The sequence below is a fragment of the Nelumbo nucifera genome, chromosome 5 (genome assembly GCF_055504915.1).
Source record: "Nelumbo nucifera cultivar China Antique chromosome 5, China Antique-T2T, whole genome shotgun sequence".
NCBI classification, from domain to species: Eukaryota; Viridiplantae; Streptophyta; class Magnoliopsida; order Proteales; family Nelumbonaceae; genus Nelumbo; species Nelumbo nucifera.
Window position 1 is genome coordinate 76,462,644 of NC_142653.1, and position 23,524 is coordinate 76,486,167.

A 23,524-nucleotide genomic window follows, 5' to 3' on the forward strand; every position below is an offset into this window, starting at 1 on the left:
TATACAACTATGGGTACAATGGATGCAAAGGGAAGTAAATTGTACTGCCAATAGTTGGGGATTCTTAAAATGTGGAATTCCAAGCTCTTTTACAGGGAGTACAAATTGCTAGAGAGCTGAACTACAAGAGGTTGCTAAAAGGTATTTCTAAAGTGATAATTGGGTGGCTGAAGGAACCAGAGACAGTAACTTGGTCATAAAGAGAAGCTATAAGAAAATTAAATGGCTTACTGCAAACATGTGAGTATGAGAGTTAGAATTATGTGGGAAAGAAGGCCGGCTAGTGGGATGGCAGATGTTTTTTAGCTAAGGGGAGCATAAGGATCATTTATTTTTGGGTTCAATTATAATTTTGTTGTTTGTTTTGAGGCTGCATCTTGCGCCTTTGTTTGGGAAGCCTCTATAACTTTGAGTTGTATGGGTGTGTCGAAAGTGATGACACTACCTGACTACCCACAAAACTGATTTATATATTAGCTTTAGACAAGAATGAGAACGGACCATTCTGTCCTCCTGGACTTCCTCTTACAAAAGCATATACAGAAAAGTATATTTATTATCTAGTATACACAATGTAGTATAACTGTACACCCAGACCCAAAAAGGCCATAAATACACCAGTATACACAATCATCTTTTCATCATCCAAAGTTTTGAAGCACAATTAAGAATATTAAAAAAGAAATAGCAAACCCCTTATCCCAGTCAATTTGTGGTTTATCAAGTCATCCAAGCAAGATAAAGCCTAATCCGATAACAGAACAGATTTAACACAGATAAAATGCTGAAGATCCAGTTCTAAACTGTTACACTGAAACCTAGAAAGTCCACAAATAAAATCAAAAAGAAAAGAAAAGAAAATAAACAATAAAATGTCTATAACTTGGTAACCCAGACGCAGCAGCAAAAACCACAAGAAGCAAACAATTCTAGAGAGATGTTAAGTTCTACCTGGATATATGGGTGGAAAACAGAAGGTGAATGTGAAGCCATAACCAATCTTGTAAAAATGAGAGCCTCTATTTTCAAGTTTGAGGTAGAGGATTTGTCCTGAGAAAGATGCAATGAAATAGAGCTTGATATCAGCCAATGTAGAACAGAAATCAGCCCATCATTCACATCTTGAATAAACTTAGCTTACATTCAATGCTTTTTCAATTCCAGAAACAAGTGACCCAATGTGATCAGCAAGGCAGTCTGGTAAAACAACCACAAGTTCTTTTAACACTGAAAAAGCACCAACCTGCACACAAATCGAAGGATGAAAGGAAAGGGAAAAGAATGTACAATGGACCAGCAAAATACTAGTTATCCTATTCCTACCTTTGTCTTGATTGACTTTTCACGGAGCTGCTTGTTTATAGATTTCACAATTTTTGGAACTTCTTGCTTCAATAACCACCGTGGACTGCAACTTTGTAAAATCTAAAATCAGGTTCAACTAATCGATTTCTTCCAATCAGATATTAAGGTGAACAAATCTGGGAGACGATAATGTCAAATCTGACTAGGGGGGAAATAAAGCATGCAACTATAGAATAAAAGTAACTAAGAATGCACAGAAAAAAAGAAAAAGAAGACATATAATCTTACATTACAAGTAACTAAATGTAAACAATTGGTTCATTCACATTGGTAGATAAAGGAAGTTTCAGCCCGTTACCACTCAACTCTTATATATTTTCAGTAGGTTAACAAATCAATATGACTTGGAAGCAAGGAGGTGTGTCTGCAAAAAAGGGAGTGGCAAATGGCAATAGCAGCTCCCCTAAAACAATCCTTATATATCCATTATACCGTTTAATTGGATAGTCTAGGTAGTCCAATAATAAATTATAAGCCAAATTCATTACCTTGCAGCAGGTTGACCTCTCAAGAAAATGCCCTATGTCTAAAAGAATCAGGGAAACTTCATACTTTCTTGTATAGGAAACTAGAATCCATGGATCTAGATAAAACAGTAACAAAAATTTAGAAGTGAATAAACTAAACACCACTAACAACCAAATCCTACATTCAGAGACAGATGAATTGGATGAACTTATTTGTTTATCAGTTTGTCCTTAGTGTATAGAGCTAAATTATGAAATATCAAATGTATTACCCCAACAAGCAATTCAGCAACTTAGAAGCTTGCCCCCTAGTTAATTACTTATTCACTAAAAAAGGGTAAGTAATTTAGTTCATCCAACCCAGCAGTCAGCAAATGGCCTTGAAAGATCCATCCTGAAACGGAAATTCCAGGAGATTCATGACCACTTATGAGATAGGATGTCAATGACAAAAAAGAGGTACTGAAGGAATTTCCCTAATCAGAACAAATTGGATTCCAGAACCATTGCTAAAATCACAGTAAGGAGCAAAGTATGTAAGCGTTTAACATAGGGGTCCCAATTGTTTCTACTCATTGCATATTCAGGAGGAGGTCCAATGGTGTATGTTGTTTGCTGATCACATGATGCTATTTGATGAAACTAGAGAAGGAACATATGCAAAATAAGATTTATGGACATATGATGTAGAAACAATAAGTTTGAAATAAGTAGGACTTAAACAGAATGTATATAATGTAAATTTAGTAATTTACCAAAATGGGATTGGAAATCAACGTACAATTAGATTGAAGACCAAGAGAGATCTTTATGTGGCCTCTTTCTTTATTTTGGCACAACAATCCATAACAAGGGAAAGATGCAGGGATGTCACCCATAGAATTAGAAGCAGGATGTACAAAATAAGGTGTGCATCCAGAGTCCTATGTACTAGAAGAATACCACTTAGGCTAAAATTTACAAAGCCTAAAAGGAAAATTGATAAAATAATTATGATGTCAGCAAATGCTGTATGGAGTACAGTCTTGGCCAATTGACAACATGTCCAAAATATGAGTGTAAAAGAAGTTCCAATTTGGGATTGATAAGTGGGAAAAGCAGAAGGAATATGAAAACATGAACATTATTCGTAAGAACCAAAAACAAAAACCCTAATAGGTGATAAATTGACGGAAAGTATAGCAAAAGGGTTTGGACATTAGAAAAGATCATCCACAGCCAATAATAAATAGGAAGAGAATGACTTCGTCCGTAGGTAGTAATTGACCAAAGTTCAGCATAAAATTGGCAGCAAGGGGTATTGAAGTGGTCAGGACCAGACACAGCCCAAAGCCAGGACTAACATATAACCCCAGAATGTACCTGACACAGGCTGGGGCTTGGCCACCAGTCATACAAGCTCAATTACAAGGCCACAAATATTTGTTCAGGATTACACTGATAAAGCAATACGCATTTAATATTACAAAGATTTTCTAATGTAAAAAATACAAAATGAGAAAGTTGAACCTAGGGCACATCCCAGGAAGTAAAGATAAAAAACCAAAAATGAACACGGGAATATAGTTAGAGATCTGCTTGCCTCATCTGATTCATGCCAATCTGCCCCTTAGTAACATTACCAGTTTGATGTAGTAACTCAATGAAGGTATTAAATACATCCATCTGCAAAAAAAAAATATAATATCAGACAATTAACTTTTAGGAGGAAACAATATCCAAATTCCAAAAAAGGGATAATTTAGACTTGCCTTGACATTTTCTTCCCTTTCTTTAAACCTCTCTATCAACTTAGGGCATGCCTGCAAGACAGTTCAAACATGTACATTAGATGTACAGCATGTAATAGCTTCCTAACAGGAACTATTCACCCAGAAGACATTCATCAAAAAACTATTCACCCAGAAGACATACAGATTGACAACAATTTTAGCAAACTCTGTATTTTTTTTATCATAAAACCCTTCAAGTTTGTATAGTGATCTAAAGCCTACCTAGTATAAATATTAAAATCCAAAACAAAAATTGTCCTCAGAAGGCTAAAGTACAGCTGTACAGTTGATAAAAGTTGGACAAATTACACTCCAAAAGAGAGACCAGAAGTAAAATGAAAAGTGTTATTAATGAAACCAAAACAATATATATATAAGAGACCATTTCCTTTACTGAGTACCTCCTCATATAGCTTTGAGAGCATTTCAGGACGAGAAACAATAATTGCTGCCAGACATTTCGCAGCTGCTCTTCGAACTTTCCAGCTAGCATCCTCATCATCTGTATATTCATTTGCACTCTCACTACAATAAAAGGTAATGGAATTAAACAACCAATGATAGGAGTTAGCAAGGACACATAATTGATGCATCACTTTTAAATAAGCCAAGAACATACTCATCCTCCTCTTCCTCATGACTCTCATCATCAGTATCTTCCTCCATGTTATCAGTGAAGTTTGGATCATAGCTTAAAAATTCCAGACAAAGATGTAAAATCCCATCACAATACAATGATATATCCCTAGGGCATCGAAGTAAAAAGCTCTCTAGTGCCTGCAATCAAAATCAGAATCCAACACGTATGATAAGAAATGAAACGTTGCCATCATTTTCCAAAATGGAGCAAGGGCCTACCAGAAAAGAAATTGAGGAAAAATACCTGCAAGCTGTACTCACGAAGTTCTTCATCATTTTCCGAAGCACTTGTGCAGTAATTAATTAGCACAGGAACAGTATCTCCAAGATGTGGTCCAAAACGATATCCAACAGCACGACTAAACAACCAAAATGATGTAGCTTGTTACCAGTATGACAGTGAAGATATTCACCAGAACCAAACCTAATAACATATTAAAATATCTATACAAGCAACTAGAATTAGATTTACAAATTCTCAATACCAATGACAAATCTCAAAATACCAACCCAACAAGATGAAGACTGCATAGTCACACTACTAACTATCATACATAGCTTTTTTCTTATAAATAATTATCATAGATAAAGTCATGCATATTGCACATTTAAAATTGTAAATTGATCAAAGAAGATAATGCAAGTAAAAAATTCTTCCATAACATGGAAAATGGAAGAATAAGGGAAAACCTGAGTTTGAGATGGTCACATAGTGACACTTAGTTTGGGATCCTGACAACATTGATGACATTCTTATAGATAGTTAAAGTATTGCATTGAAACTATATTAAAACTGTACGAAAATGAAAACTAAGCATCCAAAGCCTATACAGTGACGCACTGTACAAGAAACCATTGCTACCTTTAGATGCATATAAAAATATCAACAATGATCAAAACAAGAACCCAAAGATGAAAAGGTAGACAAAGGGACAGCACTAATTCTCTTTTGAAACTGGCATGCTAATAAATGCCACACCTTTCCAAATTAGTTCATCCTCCTGGGACACTTTATTATCAAAAATCCCACCATTGCTCCTCCATACTACTGCAAGAGCAATATTCCCCTAAATTAAGCTTTTAGGATGGTTTCAACATTTATCAATTCTCTAGACAAATTTTTGCAGATATTCATGTAGCTCCAGTGGAATCTAGAAGATAGGGATAAAGTACAAGGGACAGAATACTTATCAAAAAAAAGTACAAGGTACGGAATTTCAGAAAGGATGACTTAACTTGCAAATGAGAGGACAATCCAGTAAAGAAAAGATAAATGAACAGAAGTCAAATTTGATGGAATATGACAATCCCTTTCCCATGGAGATTACTTGCACTTGGAGAAAACAGAGCCTTACAAGTTTGCCACTCTTAATGATGTTTTAAAAATAGGAAAATCACAAGAAAATGTTGTTCATTCATTGATATCAGATCAAGGGTACGCAAGTCACCAGAACAGACTAAGGGTTTAAAAGAATCAATAATTGGGTACGTTGAGGTTCATGTAAGCAGATTGGGCGTGGATTCAGAAGACTAGACAGATTTCTTTTCACAGGGGACTGGGTGGAGTATGTGGTGGAAGTAGTACAAGAGGCATTGACAGTGAGCATGTTGGACCATAAACCTTTATTTTTAAGGAACTTTGTCGTTGTGGATGGGGCTAAACCTTTTTTATTCAAAAACATTTAGCTACGTGAACCAAACTTCTTGGAGTGGGTAAAGGAGAAATGGCGAAATCTTCAGGTGGAAGGTTCTTCTGGCTTCAGGTTGGCTAGAAAACTGCAGTGGTTAAAAGAAGAGATTAAGAATAGGAGGAATTTGGTTGAAAGAGGGAGACAGAAACACAGCTTACTTCCATTCTGGTTGCTAATGCCAGGAGAAGGGATTTTATTACAAGAATTCAGGTGGGGGAGGAGTTCATGGATACTTGGGAGGAAATTCAATGCAAAGTTCTGCATTTCTATATGAACCTCAACCTCTATTCAGCTAGGGGCTGTAGTTGGGATACTTTAGGAGGTTTGGTCCATTTGGAGCTAAAGAAGCTGAGTGAAATATCTGCTATCTGGTTGGAAAGGGAGATGGAGTGAGAGGAAGCCAAAAAATCCTTCAAGAGTATAAATGGGGATAAAGCCCCAGGCCCGGATGGATTTAATTTTAATTTCATCAAGATTGGATGGAGTGTTCTGGAAGAGGACTTTGTTCAGATTGTTAAGGAGTTCTGTACCTCAAGAGTTTTAACAGGAGATTTAATGCAACTTTCATCACGTTGATCCAAAAGAAGGATGGGGCGGTGAACATTAAAAGAGGTCAGACCCATAAGTCTAATCAGCAGTCAATATAAAATAATGGCTACACTGCTGTCCAGGAGGTTAAAGGGAGTGCTTTAGGAGGTAGTGGGAGAAGCTCAAATGGCCTTTGTCAGGGGAGGCAGATTTCAGATGGGGTGCTGATAGATAGTGAGTGTGTTGGCTCGATGTTGAGAAGTGGGAGACTGGGTTGGTGTATAAGCTTAATGATCATGTGGAGTGGGGTTTTTTGGAGGAGGTGCAAAGATTGATGGGTTTTGGGGAAAAGTGGAGGAGATGGATGTTTTCATGTGTCTCACCTGTTTCCTCCTCTCTAGTCCTCAATGGAGTCTTTATGGAATTTTTCCAAGCCTCTAGGGGTTTGCAGCAAGGGGTGGATTGAATTTCCCCTTTGTTATTTGTTTTAGTTGTGGAAATTCTGAATTTGCTCAAGGAGAAGGGTGCACAGTTGGGTTGGATTTAAGGTTTTAGAGTGGGTATTGAAGGTCCCTATTTGGCTGTATCACACATCTCCAGTATGCAGATGATACCCTCATATTCTAAGATTGCTTCGGTGGAACAGGTTTTCAGAACTGATAAAAAAACATGTGTTGATCTAAGGGCCTTACTAGCTAATTTTGAAATGTTGACAGGCTTGAATGCTGATCTGAATAAAAGTCAGCTGCTTGGTGTGGCAGAAGTAGGAAGGGAGAAGTTGGAGCGCTTGGCTGCTGTTTTCAATTTCAGTATTGGGCATTTACCTTTCCTTTACTTGGGTTTACCAGTGGGGAACAAGGTTTCTACAGCTGAAAGTTGGAGGCCAATTGTAGAAAGAGTGGAAAAGAGATTGAAGAGGTGAAAGGTAAAATATCTTTCTTTTGGGGGCAGGAATGCCATCATTAGAAGTGTTCTCCCGAGTTCGCCGACTTACTACCTATCATTACTGAAAAATTCCAGCTAGGGTGGCTGAGAAAGTTGAGAAATTGCAAGGGATTTTCTATGGGAAGGGGTGGGGATGGTGAATTTACTGTCAAATCCCTTGCCTCTAAAATTTGCCATGTGGATCTCACTGATTTTCCTGCTTCACAGATCTGGAATCCTATAAGTCCATCAAAAGCCAACTTTCTGATTTGGACGATGGCCCTTGACAAATGTCTTTCCAGAGTTAATCTGGTGAGGCAGGGCATCCAGGTTATGGATCTTTCCTGTAGTCTTTGAGGGCACCAAGCTGAATCGACAGATCATTTGTGTATTCATTGTCCATTTTCCTCTCAGATTTGGGGACACTTTCTCAAAGCCTTGGACTTCAGTTGGATAATGCCTAGATCGGCTAAGGAGCTTCTCTGTTGTTGGAATGTGAAAGGCTTAAGCAAGAAAGGGAGCCTAGTATGGAGGACTATTTCTGCTGCTGTCTTATGGTCCATTTGGGCTGAGAGGAATAGTAGAATTTTCTGTAATAAAGCTAAAAGTCCTGAAGATATCACTCAGAGAGCTGTGGGCAAGCTGATTTCTTGGGTGTCTGTATCTGAGGAATTCAAAAGTCTGAAATTGTCTTCTTTCCCTTGCTCTAATTCCTAGTGGAGAATGTAACTGCTGTGGTTTTCAGGCTGCCTTTTGGGTCTGAACCCAGCTTGTATGTGCTTTTTGATTTGAATAAAATCACCTTACCTTTTCCAAAAAAATGGGAAGGGGTGGAGATCCTAAGAAATTTCACCTAGTAAAATGAGGTAAAGTGTGCAGACGTAAAGAAAATAGTGGACTGGGTTTTATGAAAATAAGAGTATTTAACAAGGCAAATGGTTGTGGAGGTTTGGGTCTAAGAGGGAAAGGGATTTCCTTTGGTCAAGGGTGGTAGTTGGGAAGTATGGGTGATGAGGTTTGGGTGAAAGACAGGGAAGTCTCAAATTCTTATGGGCTAAGTGTCTGGAAAGGGATTATGTGGTTTAGTCAGAATTTTGGAGACTTAGTCAGCTTCAAGGTGGGAGATGGATCAAGGGTAAGATTCTGGGAGGATGATTGGTTTGGGATAGGGAAATTGTGTGAGATATGCCCAAGTCTATACAGGTTGGCAGACCATCGAATTCCGGTTAGTCATTGTTTTGAGGTACTCAGGTAAGGGGTGAACAGGTTGTGTGGAGCCCTAGAAGACCCCTGCTGGATCAGGAACTGGAAGGGTGCATTCAGCTTCTGGAAAAGTTACAACAGTCAGAGGTGTCAGCTTCTTCAAGAGATGGACTATGGTGGAAAGAATCTAGAAATGAAAAGTTGACAGTAAAATCTTTCTATTTGTCCCTAGCTAAAGACCAGTTCGTCTCCGATCAGGTAAAAACAGTAAGGGGGAACCCAGTGCCACCTAGAGTGGAAGCTTTTGCATGGTTGGTAGCCTTGGACAACATTCTGACTTCAGACCACTTAAAGAACAGGGGCCTCAAGCTATTGCTAGGGCTGTTCATCAAACCGATGAAACCAACCAAACCGACCAACTCGACCCAATCCTACCCGATTTGGTTGGTTTTCTAATTACTTTGGTCCATTTCAGTTTAGTTTTTATGCCAACCTGAGAGGTCAGGTCAGTTTTGGTTTGATTGTTTTTAAACCGACCAAAACCGAACAGACCCAATATATAATAATATTTATATTTTTTAATATGGGAAAGTGAGAAAATTCCCATATTTCCTAGTTTAAAATATTTTATATTGTAATTTTTTAATTTACTTTTTAATAATATCATTACTATTTACAATTATTTAAATTTAAATTTAGCTTCTAAGTTTAATTTTTTTGAACCAACCAACTAAACCAAAAACCGACCCAAACCGATACAACCCGAGTTGGCCAGTTTTCATCATTGGTTGGTCGGTTTCAGGTGACCAACTCCTCAACCCGACCAAATCGGTTCAATTGGCCAAATAGCCTGGAACTGAACCAAACTGACCCATGAACACCCCTAGCTATTGCTATCTATTTTGCTCAGAAGAGGAGTCAGTTCACCACCTGTTTTACTCATGGTTTTCAAAACCGGACCAGACCGGAAAAACCGGGAACCGGTCACCTGACCGGTTCCATTTACCCCCAAAACCGTTGATTTTGGTCAAGCAAACCGCTGAACCGGCCAGTTAACCGTTCGAACGGTTTTGACCGTTTTTCAGTTTTTTTATTTTTTTAAATTTTTTTTATTTTTTTGTCAGAATGGGTCGACCGTTCAGGTCAAACAGCCGGACCATTCGAACCGGTAACCGGACCCCTGACTGGTTCGGTTTTAAAAACCATGGTTTTACTCTTGTAAGATTGCAAATTTTTTCTACTTGACCCTCTTTTAAGTATGTACCTTCCAGCCAAGGTCTTCAGCTAAGTTGTTGTCTTCCTGACCAAAGATTAGAGGGAGCAAAAAAACAAGAATAGTCTGGAGTTGTATCCCTTTTTGCTGTGTGCCAGGTTATTTGGAATGAGCGGAACAGGAGATTCATTGAAAACAAGTCCAAAAATATTGAGGTGCTGGTGGCCTTAGTAGGGCATTATGTCTCAGATTGGGTTCTGGTGCTCCCTGAGTTTGAACAGATTAGTAGATCAGATTTGAGGGAGAACTTTTGGAATGTGCTTGAAATTCAGACCTGTAACAGTCATTAGTATGCATTTGTTGGTCATTAGATGTTGCTTATGGATGAGGACCATGAGGTGCCATCTTGTCACCTCTTTTTTGTAACCTTTCTCTTTATTACTCTTCAAAAAAAATGCAGAAGCTATAACACAGCTTTTCTGCTTTTGGTGATGATGTTAAGGGTAAGGGATCTTCTTCTGTGATAGATGAAACTAAGATGCCAAAGGAGACAAATGGTTGTGTAGGTAGAAGAATTTGAGGTGTAAAAAACCATAGATTAATTTATGTCGCTAAGTTTTTTTCTCATCTGAAAAATGGCTTATGTGGTTTAGGACCCTGTAAAAGTTTCAAAAAGGTTTCTAAAAGAAGGGGCATTAACTGCCAGAAAACCAGATCGATCGCTGATAGGCTGAGAGGAGGAGGCAGGGAGCGACATCTGAAGCAATGTTGGAACTGATATAGATGAGATTTGATTGCTAGAGAAACACAATAGCAGGACTTTATTGTCAAAAGACGAGTCTGATCACTAGGATGGAGACCTCAGCAGTCAGCAGGAGGTATGAGACTTACATGCAAATATTATTCAGGGTGAAATGTTCGACAAAGAGTTAGTAAATCAAAAGGAAGATGATATTTTACTGAAGAAGGTTAGGAGGCTGAAAAGAAACCAGGGACAGAGCTGGGGCATGATTGAATCTGAAGTCTTGGGAGTAAGAAAGTTTATTATAGATTGACTGGAGAGGGTGTGTAAGTTATTTGTAAGGGGATGGATGTGGGGTGGGTGTTGATTGGAGAAAATGGTCAAGGATATGATGTTGGGGGAGTTCAAGTCTATTGATTTATTAAGATGGTGTGTTATAGGGAGGAGAGGAAACTCTGTTTTGGACTATTGTGGGTTTAGGGTGATATCTTATGACCTCTTTTATTAATAGCTTTTTGACAACAGGGCTAAATCTGTGACTGAGGTGGTTAGGTGGGTCATAGCAACTTCTCATCTTAATTGCCAGGTGATACCAGAAGCAAACAAAGAAAAGAGGAAGAAGCAGAATATCTTAAAAGCAAGAAAGTCAACAAAGCCTGCAAAAATGAGAACATCAAGAGAAACCACCCACGTTTTTTTCCCAAACTCTTACTCAGTTTACATTCTGCCAAAAAAGAAAAAGAAAGAAAATCAACATGATAAAATTAGAAAAATAAGGCATCAGACTGCAAAGATGATCTTATGGCTTACCTTAGTGCTCCAATCATCTGAATGTTTGTCCTTGTCATTTCAGGCTTTAGGCCCTTACTTTTTAAAAGCCGAACAACTTCTATTGTTTCCTTTGCCAATAGATCATCTGACAAGCATGAAGAAAGCGAGGCTGGGAAGGGAAGGAGTCTGTCAGATTCTTTTCACAGTCCCTCATCGCCACAATTATCAGACCAACTTAAAATTATTGCAGCATGCTTTTTGAAGGAGGGCTGCTAGGGCATTTTGTTTGGAATCATTACCAAATAACAATATAAGGTAGTATTAAACTTATTTAAGCTTACCTATGCATGATACAGACTTCTTTCTGATGGTAGCATGATTGGAACTCAACTGGGATAACAATGCACCTACCAGCATCTCATGGTCAGCCGCCATGAGATTCCCAAATCTATGAAGAACATCACAGAGAATATCAAGACACTCGCATTTAATTTCAGTACTCATTCCCTGGAAACAGGCAGCAGAAAAGCCAAGGAGCTCTAATAAATACATTGGGGAATATAAGTTAAGCACAAAAGAAATTTCTGACATACAGTTTGAATATATAAGACCCAAGTGTGAAAATAAAATCCAAGAAAGGCATATACAGTGAAGATTAAGATGAAAGCATTCACATGCACTTTTCTATTAGCAACATTAACGAAATTTTATCATACAAATAGATAGAAAGATCTTTAATCCAAAACGTTAGAATAAAGAAATATACAAAAAAGCTTAAACACCAACAAAGATGCAATATCATCAAAAATATTTGACCTGGACACCAAATTGAACAAAACATTTATTTATTTATGAAAAAATGAACAAAACACTTGCTGTGAAACTCAATATTAAACAGATAAATGGAACGCACATCCCTAACAGACAGAAAATTAATTACAATATGAGGTGCCTGGAACATCCATCAAAGCATCAACAAGAATTTCCAAATTCTTCCTAACAATAACACTTTGTATTGCAAATACTACATGAATACATGACAGCACATGTTTTGATAAATAAACCCTTTCCCTGCTTTGTCCTGGTTGCTTCATCAATGCAACTGCACAAAGACATACTTACATAGGAACAGGTTTTCTACTTATATGTTTAATTGAAGCAGTTTAAACAACCCAGGAAAGGGCAAGCTAGTGCCCATTTGCGAGGGCTTTCCTGCAGCGGCTTCCAGCATTGTACGGTACACCCAGTGTTTTAAAAGGTGTGCCTAGTTGCAGAGCCGAGGCACATTTAAGGGTAGATGCCTACTGGTGACCCGGTCCCGGTTTTAGAAAACCGGCCAGTTTTTTAACTTATAAGCACATAAACGCAAACTTCTAAAGGCCATATCTTTGCGCTTGGATCCCCAATTGGGGTGATCTTTATTTTTATTTTGGTTAACTTTTCGAGATTTGCGTGTTCCCAAGGAGCAAAAGGCACCTTGCCCCACTATTTTTACTAAAAAATGCCTTCTTTACCTCAAAAAAAAATGTTACAGAAGAACATAATTATATATTTTGAATATATGCCTATAAATAATATATATTAAAATCATTGATAAAAAACCGTATCATTCTAACTTTTATGGACCATAATTATAATATATTAAAATCATTTTCTTTTATTTTTTCAACTTTTATGTCTTCTAAACCCAAAAAAACCTACAAATGTATCAAAGGAAGGAAAACCAGTCAACTTGTCCGAGTGTGAGATTCAGGGGGAAAGTCCATTCATTGGTTAAGGTATTTTCTTCCTTCCTTCCCTTTTTTTTTGTTTCTTCTTCTTCTTTTCTTTCTTTTTTCATTTACTCCCTCATTTTAGTGCCAAAACAGGGGCTCTGTCCCACTTACATTCCGTTCTTTCTCATCAAAAAATTCTTACAAAACAGGGGCCCCACCCAATTCTTATTTTTCAATATATTCTATATGCTTTTACCCCCAAAATAGGGGTGGGCAACACCCCATTGTCATTCAACATTTTTTTTTTAAATATAAAAGAAAATGTTGACTGACCTCAAAAACAGGGATTCTGCCCCAATATTCTTCAGCCATTTTTCTGGGTGAGAGATTTCCTTCTCTTTTTGATCTTTCCAGGTTTAAGAGTAGACCTATTTCTGACTTCTTAGGTCAGCACCCCCATCCTTCAGGGCTGAACTGAAACTTTGGCTTTAACAGGAACTTAGAGAATCTGAAACTCCTAGTGCATCCGAGTTCTTAGGCTTTCTGAACTCAATGTTTCTGGGAGAAGGTGGCTCAGATTCTAAGGTTTGGGGCCTTAATTCTGATGGATTGTTTTCTTGCAAATCTTTCCTTGATTCCTTGGTAGCCACCTCTCCTTCTCCTTATTTCCCAGTCAAGGAAGTTTGGTGCTTTCCTATTCCCCCTAAAATCAGTCTTTCTATTGGGGGGAAGTGTTTCATGGTTGTATTAATACCCTTGGCTTGCTTCAAAGAAAAAGACCAACTTGGTGTTTGTCCCCCAGTTGGTGTATCTTGTATAAGTTAAATTGTGAAACTGCATTCCATCTTCTAATTTCTCGTCCTTTTGTTAGCTTTATTTGGAATTGGTTTGCTTCCCTCTTTGGGTGTAGATGGTCTTCCCTGATAGGTTGGAAGAATTGTTTGGCTCTACTGGCTTTAGCTGCACTAAAAAGAGGGCTACGATCTTGGGGAGGTGGACTAGAGCAGTGGTGCTTTGGACTGTTTGGGTGGAAAGAAACTCAAGAATATTTGAAGAAATCAAAAAAGAGAAAGAAGCAACGAACCCTTGGTAGAAATCATAACTTTGAGAGTGGCACACTAGGCAAAAAGCCTGAAACTGCTTTCAGATTTTAAGGTTGAAAACTTTTTCAGGGCTTGGGGTATTATTGCTGCCACATCATCTAGAAGACAGAAATCTGCTAAGAAGTGGTCACCCCCAATAGGTGGCCGGAAGAAACTGAATTTTGATGGGAGTTGTCTGGGTAATCTGGGCCCCTCAGGCATAGGGGGTCATTAGAGATGAAGGACACATTATAACTTTATTCTCGGGATCTGCTGAACAAGGTGATGTTGCAAGATCAGAACTATTGACTGCAGCATATGGAGTCAAAAAGGCAAAAGAGTTGGGTATTGATAGACTGATCATTGAGGAAGACTTGAAAACTGTTGTTAAAATGGTTGAAGAAGGGGGAGGGGTGAAATGGAATTTGAGGAATGAATTCAGGCGATTTAAATGGCCATCAAAGGACATGACAATCCAAGTCAAATGGGCGAGGAGAACTGCCAACAGCTTGGCAGATGGTCTAGCTAAGCAAGGGGTATAAAGAACTCATCTGTATTGGGCTCAGTTGTAATTTTGGGGTTGGGTCAGCTTTTCTAAAGCTGTGTTCATTTTCACAACCTCTTGTTGTAACCATGTTTTCTTCTTATTAATGAAATCATTTGTGTTGCTGATCAAAAAATAAATAAATTCTTCAGCCATTTTTTCTCACTGAATTTAAGTTGAAAACAGGGGTTCTGCCCCAATATTCCTCAGGCATTAATTCTCACTTTTTTTACATCAAAAACAGGGGTTCTTCCCCATTAATCTTCAGCATTTTATTTTTTTGTACCTCCAAAGCAGTGGTTCCGCCCTATTCTTGTTTTTTTCAATGTATCATATATGTTTTTACTCCAAAAATAGCAGTGTAGCCCCATTGTTGTTCAACTTTTTTCTCAATGTTTTTACGTAAAATCAGGGGCTCCACCCCATTGTTATTCTATTATTCTTTTACAATATATAATACATGTTTTTACCACAAAAACAGGGGTGAAGCCCCATAGTAACTATCCGTTAACTTCTTTTATATTTGTATTCTTGTTTCTTATTTATAATATTAAATACTTTATAATTTGTATGCAAATTGCAGATGTCATCTCTCACATTTTATTAGCATATAATATCATGAATAATTTGAATTATTGATACAATGTTTTTTAATTATTTAATTGGTTAGAACATTAGATGCATTGGCATATCTTAAATGCATGAACTAAACATACAACCAATTGAACTAATAGTCTAAATTATCTAATAGGCCTCATAAATCAATTAATTTCATTTGAAATTTTGAATTTCAAGATTATCTTTTTAATAAGTATAGATAATACTTTTGTAATTTTTCTGAATTTTCTATTTTTTTTTGATAAATATAGATAAAAAATTTTTAATTTTTATATGTATTTTTACATTTTTCTATTTTTTTATTTTTTCAAAAAAACTATGCACCTTTTACAAAAAGGCACATGCCTCACCTTGTGCCTTGCACCTCAAGCGCATATAGACTCTTGTGATTTTTGTGCACCTCTCACTGTTAAAACACTGGTAGGCTCCACATGGAAATCTAGGAAGCTATGTTTGATGAAAACCCTGGAAAGTCGAAAAAAACTATTGTTGAGATGAGAACTCAACTTTTTTAAACATACTCGGAAAGGAACAGATTTTCTAATTAAATATTTAAGTGAAGCAGCCTAAACAACCCAGGAAAGGGCAAGTTAGTGCCCATTTGGGAAATTGGGAGGGCTTTCCCATAGCGGCTTCCAACATTGTAACTTGTAAGGTAGGCGCCACACAAAAAGCCAGAAGCTGTGTTTGGTGAAAACCCCAGAAAATAAAAAAAAAAATAAAAAAAAAAAATATGTCATTGAACTGAGAACTAGACTTACTGGTGAAGCTAGTTATGGTAGCTGTTAGCCATGTGCCCTAAAACCAAATACTGACACTATTAAAAGGGGCATGCTTGTACTATTCACATTTACCATTAATAAATGGGCATTTTTCATTGATGTCTTTTTGTTACAATTTACATAAATAATCCAAAGCATCTATGACAAGAAAGTGTATTCTCAAGTCTGCTAAGAATTTTAGATATGCTTATCATGGTACAAGATACTTAAATAATTCCTAGTCAGAGGTTTTTTTTTGGAAGAATCAAATAAAAATTCATGAGGTGATAAGATATCACCAGAAGCAAGTGCATCCTCAGAAAATCCAAAAATGATCCCAATAAAACCACAACTTGAAAGAAAAGAATACCCAAACAATTTTGGAAAAAAAAAAAAGATCATGGTACAGACCCAATACAAAAACCCCCAAAAAAGCTCAAGCCCCCCCCCCCAATCTAAACAGAAGCAAGAACCCTTCCAGATGCCCACACAAGTCTTCATCTGTGAACTCATCCTCTTGATTCGAGAATTCCTCATCCCATTCCTTGTTTCTTTTTTGCTGTGCTTTTTTCTTCAAATTTTCTTCCTCCTTTTTTCTTTCAAATTCTTCGAAAGCCCTCCTAGCAAATTCCTCCCCACCCTAGAACACCAGACCCAAGCTTTTCCCAACTGTGACCTCTCTATCCACCAATTTTTGTCTATCTACCTTACCTAAAACTTCATCAACATCATCATTTTCCAGCCTTAGCTGTATCGGACCAGATTCAGAGTCGAACCCATTCACCTTGTTTTTCTGTTGTTCCTTAAACAAAAGGGTGTCCTGTGACTGAGCTTGCACTGTTACCTCCATATGATCAGTGCCAGTTATCCCAATATCTCTCACCTTTTTCCATCTCTACACCCATTTATATTTTTTTGTAGGTCCTGTCCCTGCCAAGCCGAGTTTTAACCTTGAGAAGATCTTTGTCACATGCACAATATTGTGAGTTCTCACATTCTGTGATTTCTTGCTGAGTAACCCACTAGGCTGATCTTTTTCCTTCTCTTCTGTTTTGCTCCCTCGACCCAGATCAACACCCAGCGTACCAATCTCAGCCTCCTCAAAAATCAAGTCTTCTTCGACCTAATTTTCAACCTGTCCATCAGAAAACTCACCTCCATCTGTGTCTTCCTTTCCTCCAGCCTTACCTCCATCATGGTTTTCAGCTCCTGGCTTAGCCCCTACATTAACCTCCTTTTCCGGAATTGTCACCTTCCTCTCTTCCATTTTCTCAGTTCCAGCAGAGTTTAGATCTTCTGAACTCAGAGAAGTTGAAAAGCTTAAGCTTCATTAAGCTGTTTGATCCACCAGTTCCCTAACTTATATGTTCAGACAAAAAAAGGGAAAGCTGGAAAAAAAAGGTTATGCAGATAGGAACTTACAGCACCAGTGATACCCTTTATTAACTGTGGAGAAAGAGATACAAGAACACGCTGTGCAACAGTTGCACTAGTGACTTCAGAAACAATTGTCTTAAGGGCTATACTGACAATGTCACGATGCTGATCCTTTCCATTCAGCAATTTATCACAGAGCTTCTCTGTCATGTCTAAAACTCTTTGCTCACTGATCTTCTTCACCAAAGGTGCCAGACTGCAAGAAGAAAAGAAGAAAATAATGTGAAGCACATCCAACAAGAAGCATATAAATGTATAACTTTAGATGAACAGAAAACTAAAAGATGAAGCTATTCCACCACAAAAGCTTAGAAGTGACAAACATGTAGAGGAAATTTCAGTTCAACACCATGTCTTTGGCATTTAATTTTTAACAGAAACAAGTATAACTGGACTGTTAGTTAACACTATGTAACATGGTTCTCCACTTTTTTTCCTTTCAGCAAATGCATCTCACAGGGCACACTTCATGAACAAAATAACAGAAATAGGGTACATCATCATTATCATCCAAGTCTTACCCCAACTATATAGGGTCGGCAACATGAATCCTGTTTCACCATTCCATTATGCCATATCCATCGTTAACAGATAGGATTGAAACTGATAATTAAAGTTAATATGAAAGAAAACTGAAACATGCACTCAACCACATCCCCTCTTAGTCATACTGCCAGACAAGACTGCCAAGCTTTTTAATTTTCTAAAATAAGTTGATATATTTTATATTTTAATTCCAAAGCCTTCAACACTTCAAAATAAAAACAAAAAATAAAACTCAATTGAAACAGTGCAAAGATTCCAGCATTAATTCGGGGCTTCTATTTTGTTTTTAACCATAACTGAAATTGATGTTAAAGCAGATATTGAAAAAATGGACATAAACAACCATTGGTCTCAGGCCCAGCAATGTATTGGCCAGGATGCAAGAGAGAAGTTCATGAACTCAATCAATGCTAAAGATCTCCCCAGTAAACAAAAGCATAAAAAATGCAATTCAAATAACCCAAACACTCGGTTAAAATGTTTCATTCATATGTTGTAATGGGAGAAAGTAATTAAAGACAGCCCAATTTTTAAAACAAAGGAGTTGCAAAGATTCATTACAAGATCATGAAAAATACTTTGTTCTACATACTTTCAAAAGATATAAGTACCAAATATTAACATCCTGCCTGAACCATTTCAATGATTGTATCCAGTGCAATGGTTAAATGAAGAGCATGTATTGCATCAACTAATCAACATTAGCCGAGTTCATGACAAGAGAGGGATGGGGGAGGAGTTACAGCAATGAACTGAGATTATATATTACAGTAGCAGTTATCACAGAACTTATTTTTGACAACTAGACATTTTAAATGACATTTGAACAAGAAACAGAAACTCCAAATAGCAAAACATGCTTTGGTCAACAGAAGTGCAATCAAGTGAAAATTTCCAAACCATTTGACGGCCAATCCAGAAACATCGCCAGCTGCATCGTCAAGCTGTTGTAAGACGATATTTGACACTTTGAGCTCCAAATCAGCATCAGCTTTAAACCCCTCTTTGTTTAATTCATTCAGCAAATCAGAAGTTGCCATATATCTGTAATCTTTATCCTTACCCGTCATCTGGAAATAAAATGAAGGAATCAAAACACAACCACTATAATTCTTCTTTCTGCAGTTATAAAAAGAGCATTTGAGAGAGAGAGAGAGAGAGAGAGTTCTCAGTGACTTGTCCATACCTTTTCCAGTATACCATTTATAGCTATGTTTGCCATTTTTACGTGACTTTGAGGGGAAAATGCCTATATGTAACACCACCCTGGTATGCTATGTTATATCACCAGACCTGAATGGGAAAAAGAAAGTGATTAATAATGTAAAAGTGAAGCACGCATTAACAAGCAATTAGCCAGTTACCAAAAAAATTAACAAGCAATTAGCAGCAGAAATCAATGAAAATTGTAAAAGGCAATGTAATGATATGATCAATAAACAAGCACTGCACAACCAACACTTTAACAGGTATAAGACAAAATTCTAGCTTAACTTTCATCCTTGGAAAAACAGTGACAATATGTAAAAACAAGAAATGAGAAGACACAAGATACTAATGTGAAAAATTATAGAAATGAGAAGCTTAAGGAATAAAATTCAGGATAAAATCCATGCAATATATCATTGAACGAGATCAAAGATATATAAATTGAAGATGCATATAATGCAATAGATGTACAGCAATCAATTTTTTTCTAATTTTGTAAATAATAGAAAATGCATACAATGATATAAATGTTAAGGGATCAAATATATAAGTTAAAAGATGGCCTATTAGCTCAGTCTGTAGAGTATCCTGCCATGAAAGTTGCTGGTTCAAGTCCCCTGTAGGCCACTAATTATATGTGTTCATAAGAATTGAAGAATCATACATAAAACATTAGATAATTTACATTTATAAGTAGGCTTAAGTATTCTTCCAACTGAGCTAATAGGCATGAAAATTTATGATATCCATAACTTACTCTGAGTCTAGATTATGCCAATTATAAGAAATCAAAAGACTAAGAAGATACTTAGTCTATACCATAAGAATACAAAGACCAGAACAAAATTAACAAGCAAAGACCCACAATCCCGTAAAACTATCAAAAAAGAAGATCTTAACTTAGAGTTAGAAAGATAAGCATACCTGGATAGTGAATGCTACAGTTACCAACGTAGCAGCCTGCACCACACCTAAAACACAACCTTTAGACACACTCAATCCAGCAGTACCGCGCCACTTAACCACTCTCTGAGAACATGAAAGAACCAGAAAAATGACTATTTCAAATCGTCCCTGTAATTGAACACATAAGAGAGCTTGAGATGGCTGCAACTTTTTTATCTCTAAAAGATCTAATATGTAAAAAAAAGGTATCTAAAAAATGATAGCTTTACCAGTAACACTGACATTATTTATCAATAAAAATATCTGAATAACACTATGCTTTTTTCCACCACTTAATGATGACTTCTAGCTACTTAGACTAGAGTGGGTCCTCCTCCCATAAAAAAGGAAGAAGATCAATGTTGCAAAAACATGCACATTGAGAAGTACGAGCATCGAAACCTCCTATTTCTCCTAATTAGCAACCAAATGCAGACGCAACTCATGACGGATGAGTTCTTTTGAAAGAGTTCTGTTTTATCCAATTTATTTTTCAGAAAACAAAAATATTACAAAGAATAAAAACAACTGCAAGTGAATTATTCCCTACGGTATGTTAAACTTAATTACGGTCTAGCTAGTTTAGCTGAAATTGCATTTGCTATTTCTGTTCAACATTTTTACGAATAGGCAGCTAATGTGACACAATGTTGTTTTCCCTAGTGCCATAGGACCCATAGAAAAAAAATATATATTTCCTGTATTGGCGAGAAAGCAGACAACCTGGATTTAATCCCTTCCCGATAAAACACTGATTTAAGATTAAAATGACAACGACAAGAAGAAGGCTTTGCTTGCGTCTCAGAGAAGAGAAAGAAGGTGGAGCGAAGCCCCTCTTTCTGCCTCGAAGAAGAAGATGAAAAAGAAGGGAGTGAATCCCCTGGAGAATGAATTCTGTGTTTCTGTTTCAAATAAGTGGAAATAGGTGAAAGAGGAGGAGGAGGAGGAGGAGGAGGAAGAGGAAATATCATACCAGACCTTACTCAGACCTCGAAGCCATCAACAGCACCACAATGGCAGGAGGTAGGGCTTCAGTGTTCTTTCCTTTTCCCTTGTCTCTCTCTCCTTTTTCAGGGATGCTAAGCTTACACGCCCTAAAGAGAGTGGCCTTTACAGCTCTTCTGAATACGACACTTGTCCTGAGTAAAAGGAACCGCAGCAGGTTGATGGCCTGCTATATATCTCATAGGCTGTCAATGGGTCGGGTCAACCCAAAAGGCTCACACCGAATTACCCGCTTATATGCAGTATTAGTGGGGACTGATAAGGGAAAGTGAAATAATCAAATTTTATAATGAAGGAATATAATGCTGTTTAAAATAATTAAATTTTTATTTTAATAATTTATTATTAAAATATTTTATAGCATAGATAAGAAATTGGGTAGTAACAAATCATACCCTAACAAAGTAGTTGTTCTACATTATGGACAAAAATGTGGGGACTAATCCACACCACACCTTCATGGGCATTATGCAATGTATGGTATATTTCAGTCATACCAACTACAACATTTGAGATAATCTATATTGTTGATCATCAAAAAACAATATATTATTTTTAGTAATATACACAATAGAAAAATATTAGTAAATTGCTAAGAATTTTAATAGTTAATAAAAATAATATTAATAATAATTAATAATATTAAATAACAAATATGATATTAATATTAATTACAAACGAATAGTAATATTAATGATAATTGGTAATATTAACTACAACTTTAATAATATTTAGTAGTAATTAATAATATCAATAACAATTAATATTAATAAAAGTAATATTTGAATCTTAATAATTAACAAAATTATATTAATACTAATTAATAAACATGAGTAGCAGTGGCACGTGGATCAAATAGATAAGAGTAATATAGCATGAGAATAAATGTGATGAATAGTTACTAGTTACCACCGATGATCCGATGTAGAAGTGGTCGGAGGAGGAGTGGTGAGTGGTTCAAACTAGGTTTGTTAATGATACACGGAAATCAAAGGTCCGATCCGACTATCTTGGATTCAGGTGATATGTTTATGTAATTTGATCAAATTCAAATGTTACAATCTACACCCGATTAATAATTGGATTGAATTCGAATTTGACCCCATCCGATCCGATCAAAATATGAAACCAATTATTATAATATTTATTAATTTTAATATATAATTATAAAAATATATTCTATATATTATATTATATATGCATTTGTAATATAATTGATGCAGCACAATCTGGGCACTCCTAGCTGGCTGAGAGTTAGCTCCTACTTGTGACGGACAGCACCTGAGAGGAAGAAGAATGTGAAGGGTTCTCGGGGAGCTCTCCCGACGGAAACTCAAAGAAGACTCAGAGAGTTAAGAGTGTTGAAAGTGCTAGCTTCAATACCTTTGCTTTGTGAGGGTCGGGGTCCTTTTATACCGGAGCTCGGTCACATCAGGCGTAACCGCCACTACCCTAGTCGTTATTGCCAGGGCCAAGGTGGTAGGTGCAGGCTGCTACTACAGGCTGCTACTGCAGGGTACGGACTCGTCAGGCGTGCCATGCTTTTCAGAGATGGCAAGCAGAACGCCGCCTGGCAAGGGATGCTAGCACTGCCACCGGATCCGACAGGTACGAATGTCAGGCAGATCTCCCAGCAGTCTGCCGAGCTACTGTACACCAAACCACCTAGGGCAGGTTTGTCTTGCATCGAGGTGTCGAGGTACACCGAGGTACCCGCATTGGAGGCGAGCCTTAAGCAAGTTCGAACAGGAGTCTCGACGGTTTTTGTCCTGAGGTGTTTCTCCCTCGGGACACTTAGCCAAAAGCTGGGGTGCTCTCTTCTTAGGAAGGGAGAGCTCGGGTCCCTTTGCATGGGGAAGCTCAAGATGCTCCACCCTCAGGTTCGGGGCAACCTGGGCCTTGCTTCTCGGCGAACTGTCACACCCGTCGAGTCGTCTGGCCGGGCCTCGGCGAGCTCACTACGCCGAGTTGTGGCCAGGCTATCGCGCTGAGTTGTCACTTATGCCAGGTCATATACACGCGTCCCCGTACTACGAGGTCGGGCCAAATCACCCTACATCAATTGCCCCCCACTCCCCGTGCTAGGGGTTCTGACCCAGCGCGGGGAGTCTGCGGTCTGCCGGGTGGATTTGGCTCGAGTCCTGAGCTTTCGTATCTGCCAGCTCATTGGTTGGACCAGTTCTCTGCTGGGTTCTACCAGGCGCAGCTCGGGTCGCATACGGTCTACGCGCGGACGTCACGCGACTTATGGACTCCGCGGACATCAAGAAATGCACTAAACCAATTTTGCCTCGAAGGTCGCGCAACTGGTTTTCACGAGGACCGTCAGATCATTCCGATCTCAACC

At 37.7% G+C, this 23,524-nt stretch overlaps 1 protein-coding gene across 4 annotated transcripts in view; it reads right to left on the reverse strand.

Moving 5' to 3' along the window:
- Positions 1 to 21,321, reverse strand: part of LOC104593933 (cullin-associated and neddylation dissociated) — a 79,223-nt gene extending 57,902 nt beyond the window's left edge. For 2 of the 4 annotated variants that reach the window (XM_010254032.3, XM_010254035.3), the window contains exons 1-15: positions 21,146 to 21,321; positions 20,152 to 20,301; positions 19,205 to 19,311; positions 18,919 to 19,088; positions 17,458 to 17,668; positions 11,657 to 11,822; positions 11,355 to 11,484; positions 4,488 to 4,602; positions 4,224 to 4,381; positions 4,006 to 4,129; positions 3,584 to 3,634; positions 3,415 to 3,497; positions 1,324 to 1,408; positions 1,142 to 1,243; positions 952 to 1,050 (exon numbers count right to left, since the gene is read on the reverse strand). In XM_010254032.3, the coding sequence (XP_010252334.1) occupies positions 952 to 1,050; positions 1,142 to 1,243; positions 1,324 to 1,408; positions 3,415 to 3,497; positions 3,584 to 3,634; positions 4,006 to 4,129; positions 4,224 to 4,381; positions 4,488 to 4,602; positions 11,355 to 11,484; positions 11,657 to 11,822; positions 17,458 to 17,668; positions 18,919 to 19,088; positions 19,205 to 19,240 (1,530 nt within the window). In that variant the 5' untranslated portion in view covers positions 19,241 to 19,311; positions 20,152 to 20,301; positions 21,146 to 21,321. The remainder of the gene's footprint in view (positions 1 to 951; positions 1,051 to 1,141; positions 1,244 to 1,323; positions 1,409 to 3,414; positions 3,498 to 3,583; positions 3,635 to 4,005; positions 4,130 to 4,223; positions 4,382 to 4,487; positions 4,603 to 11,354; positions 11,485 to 11,656; positions 11,823 to 17,457; positions 17,669 to 18,918; positions 19,089 to 19,204; positions 19,312 to 20,151; positions 20,302 to 21,145) is intronic. The other 2 variants (XM_010254033.3, XM_088887226.1) reach the window with 2 other exon arrangements.
- Between the last annotated feature and the right edge of the window lie 2,203 nt (positions 21,322 to 23,524).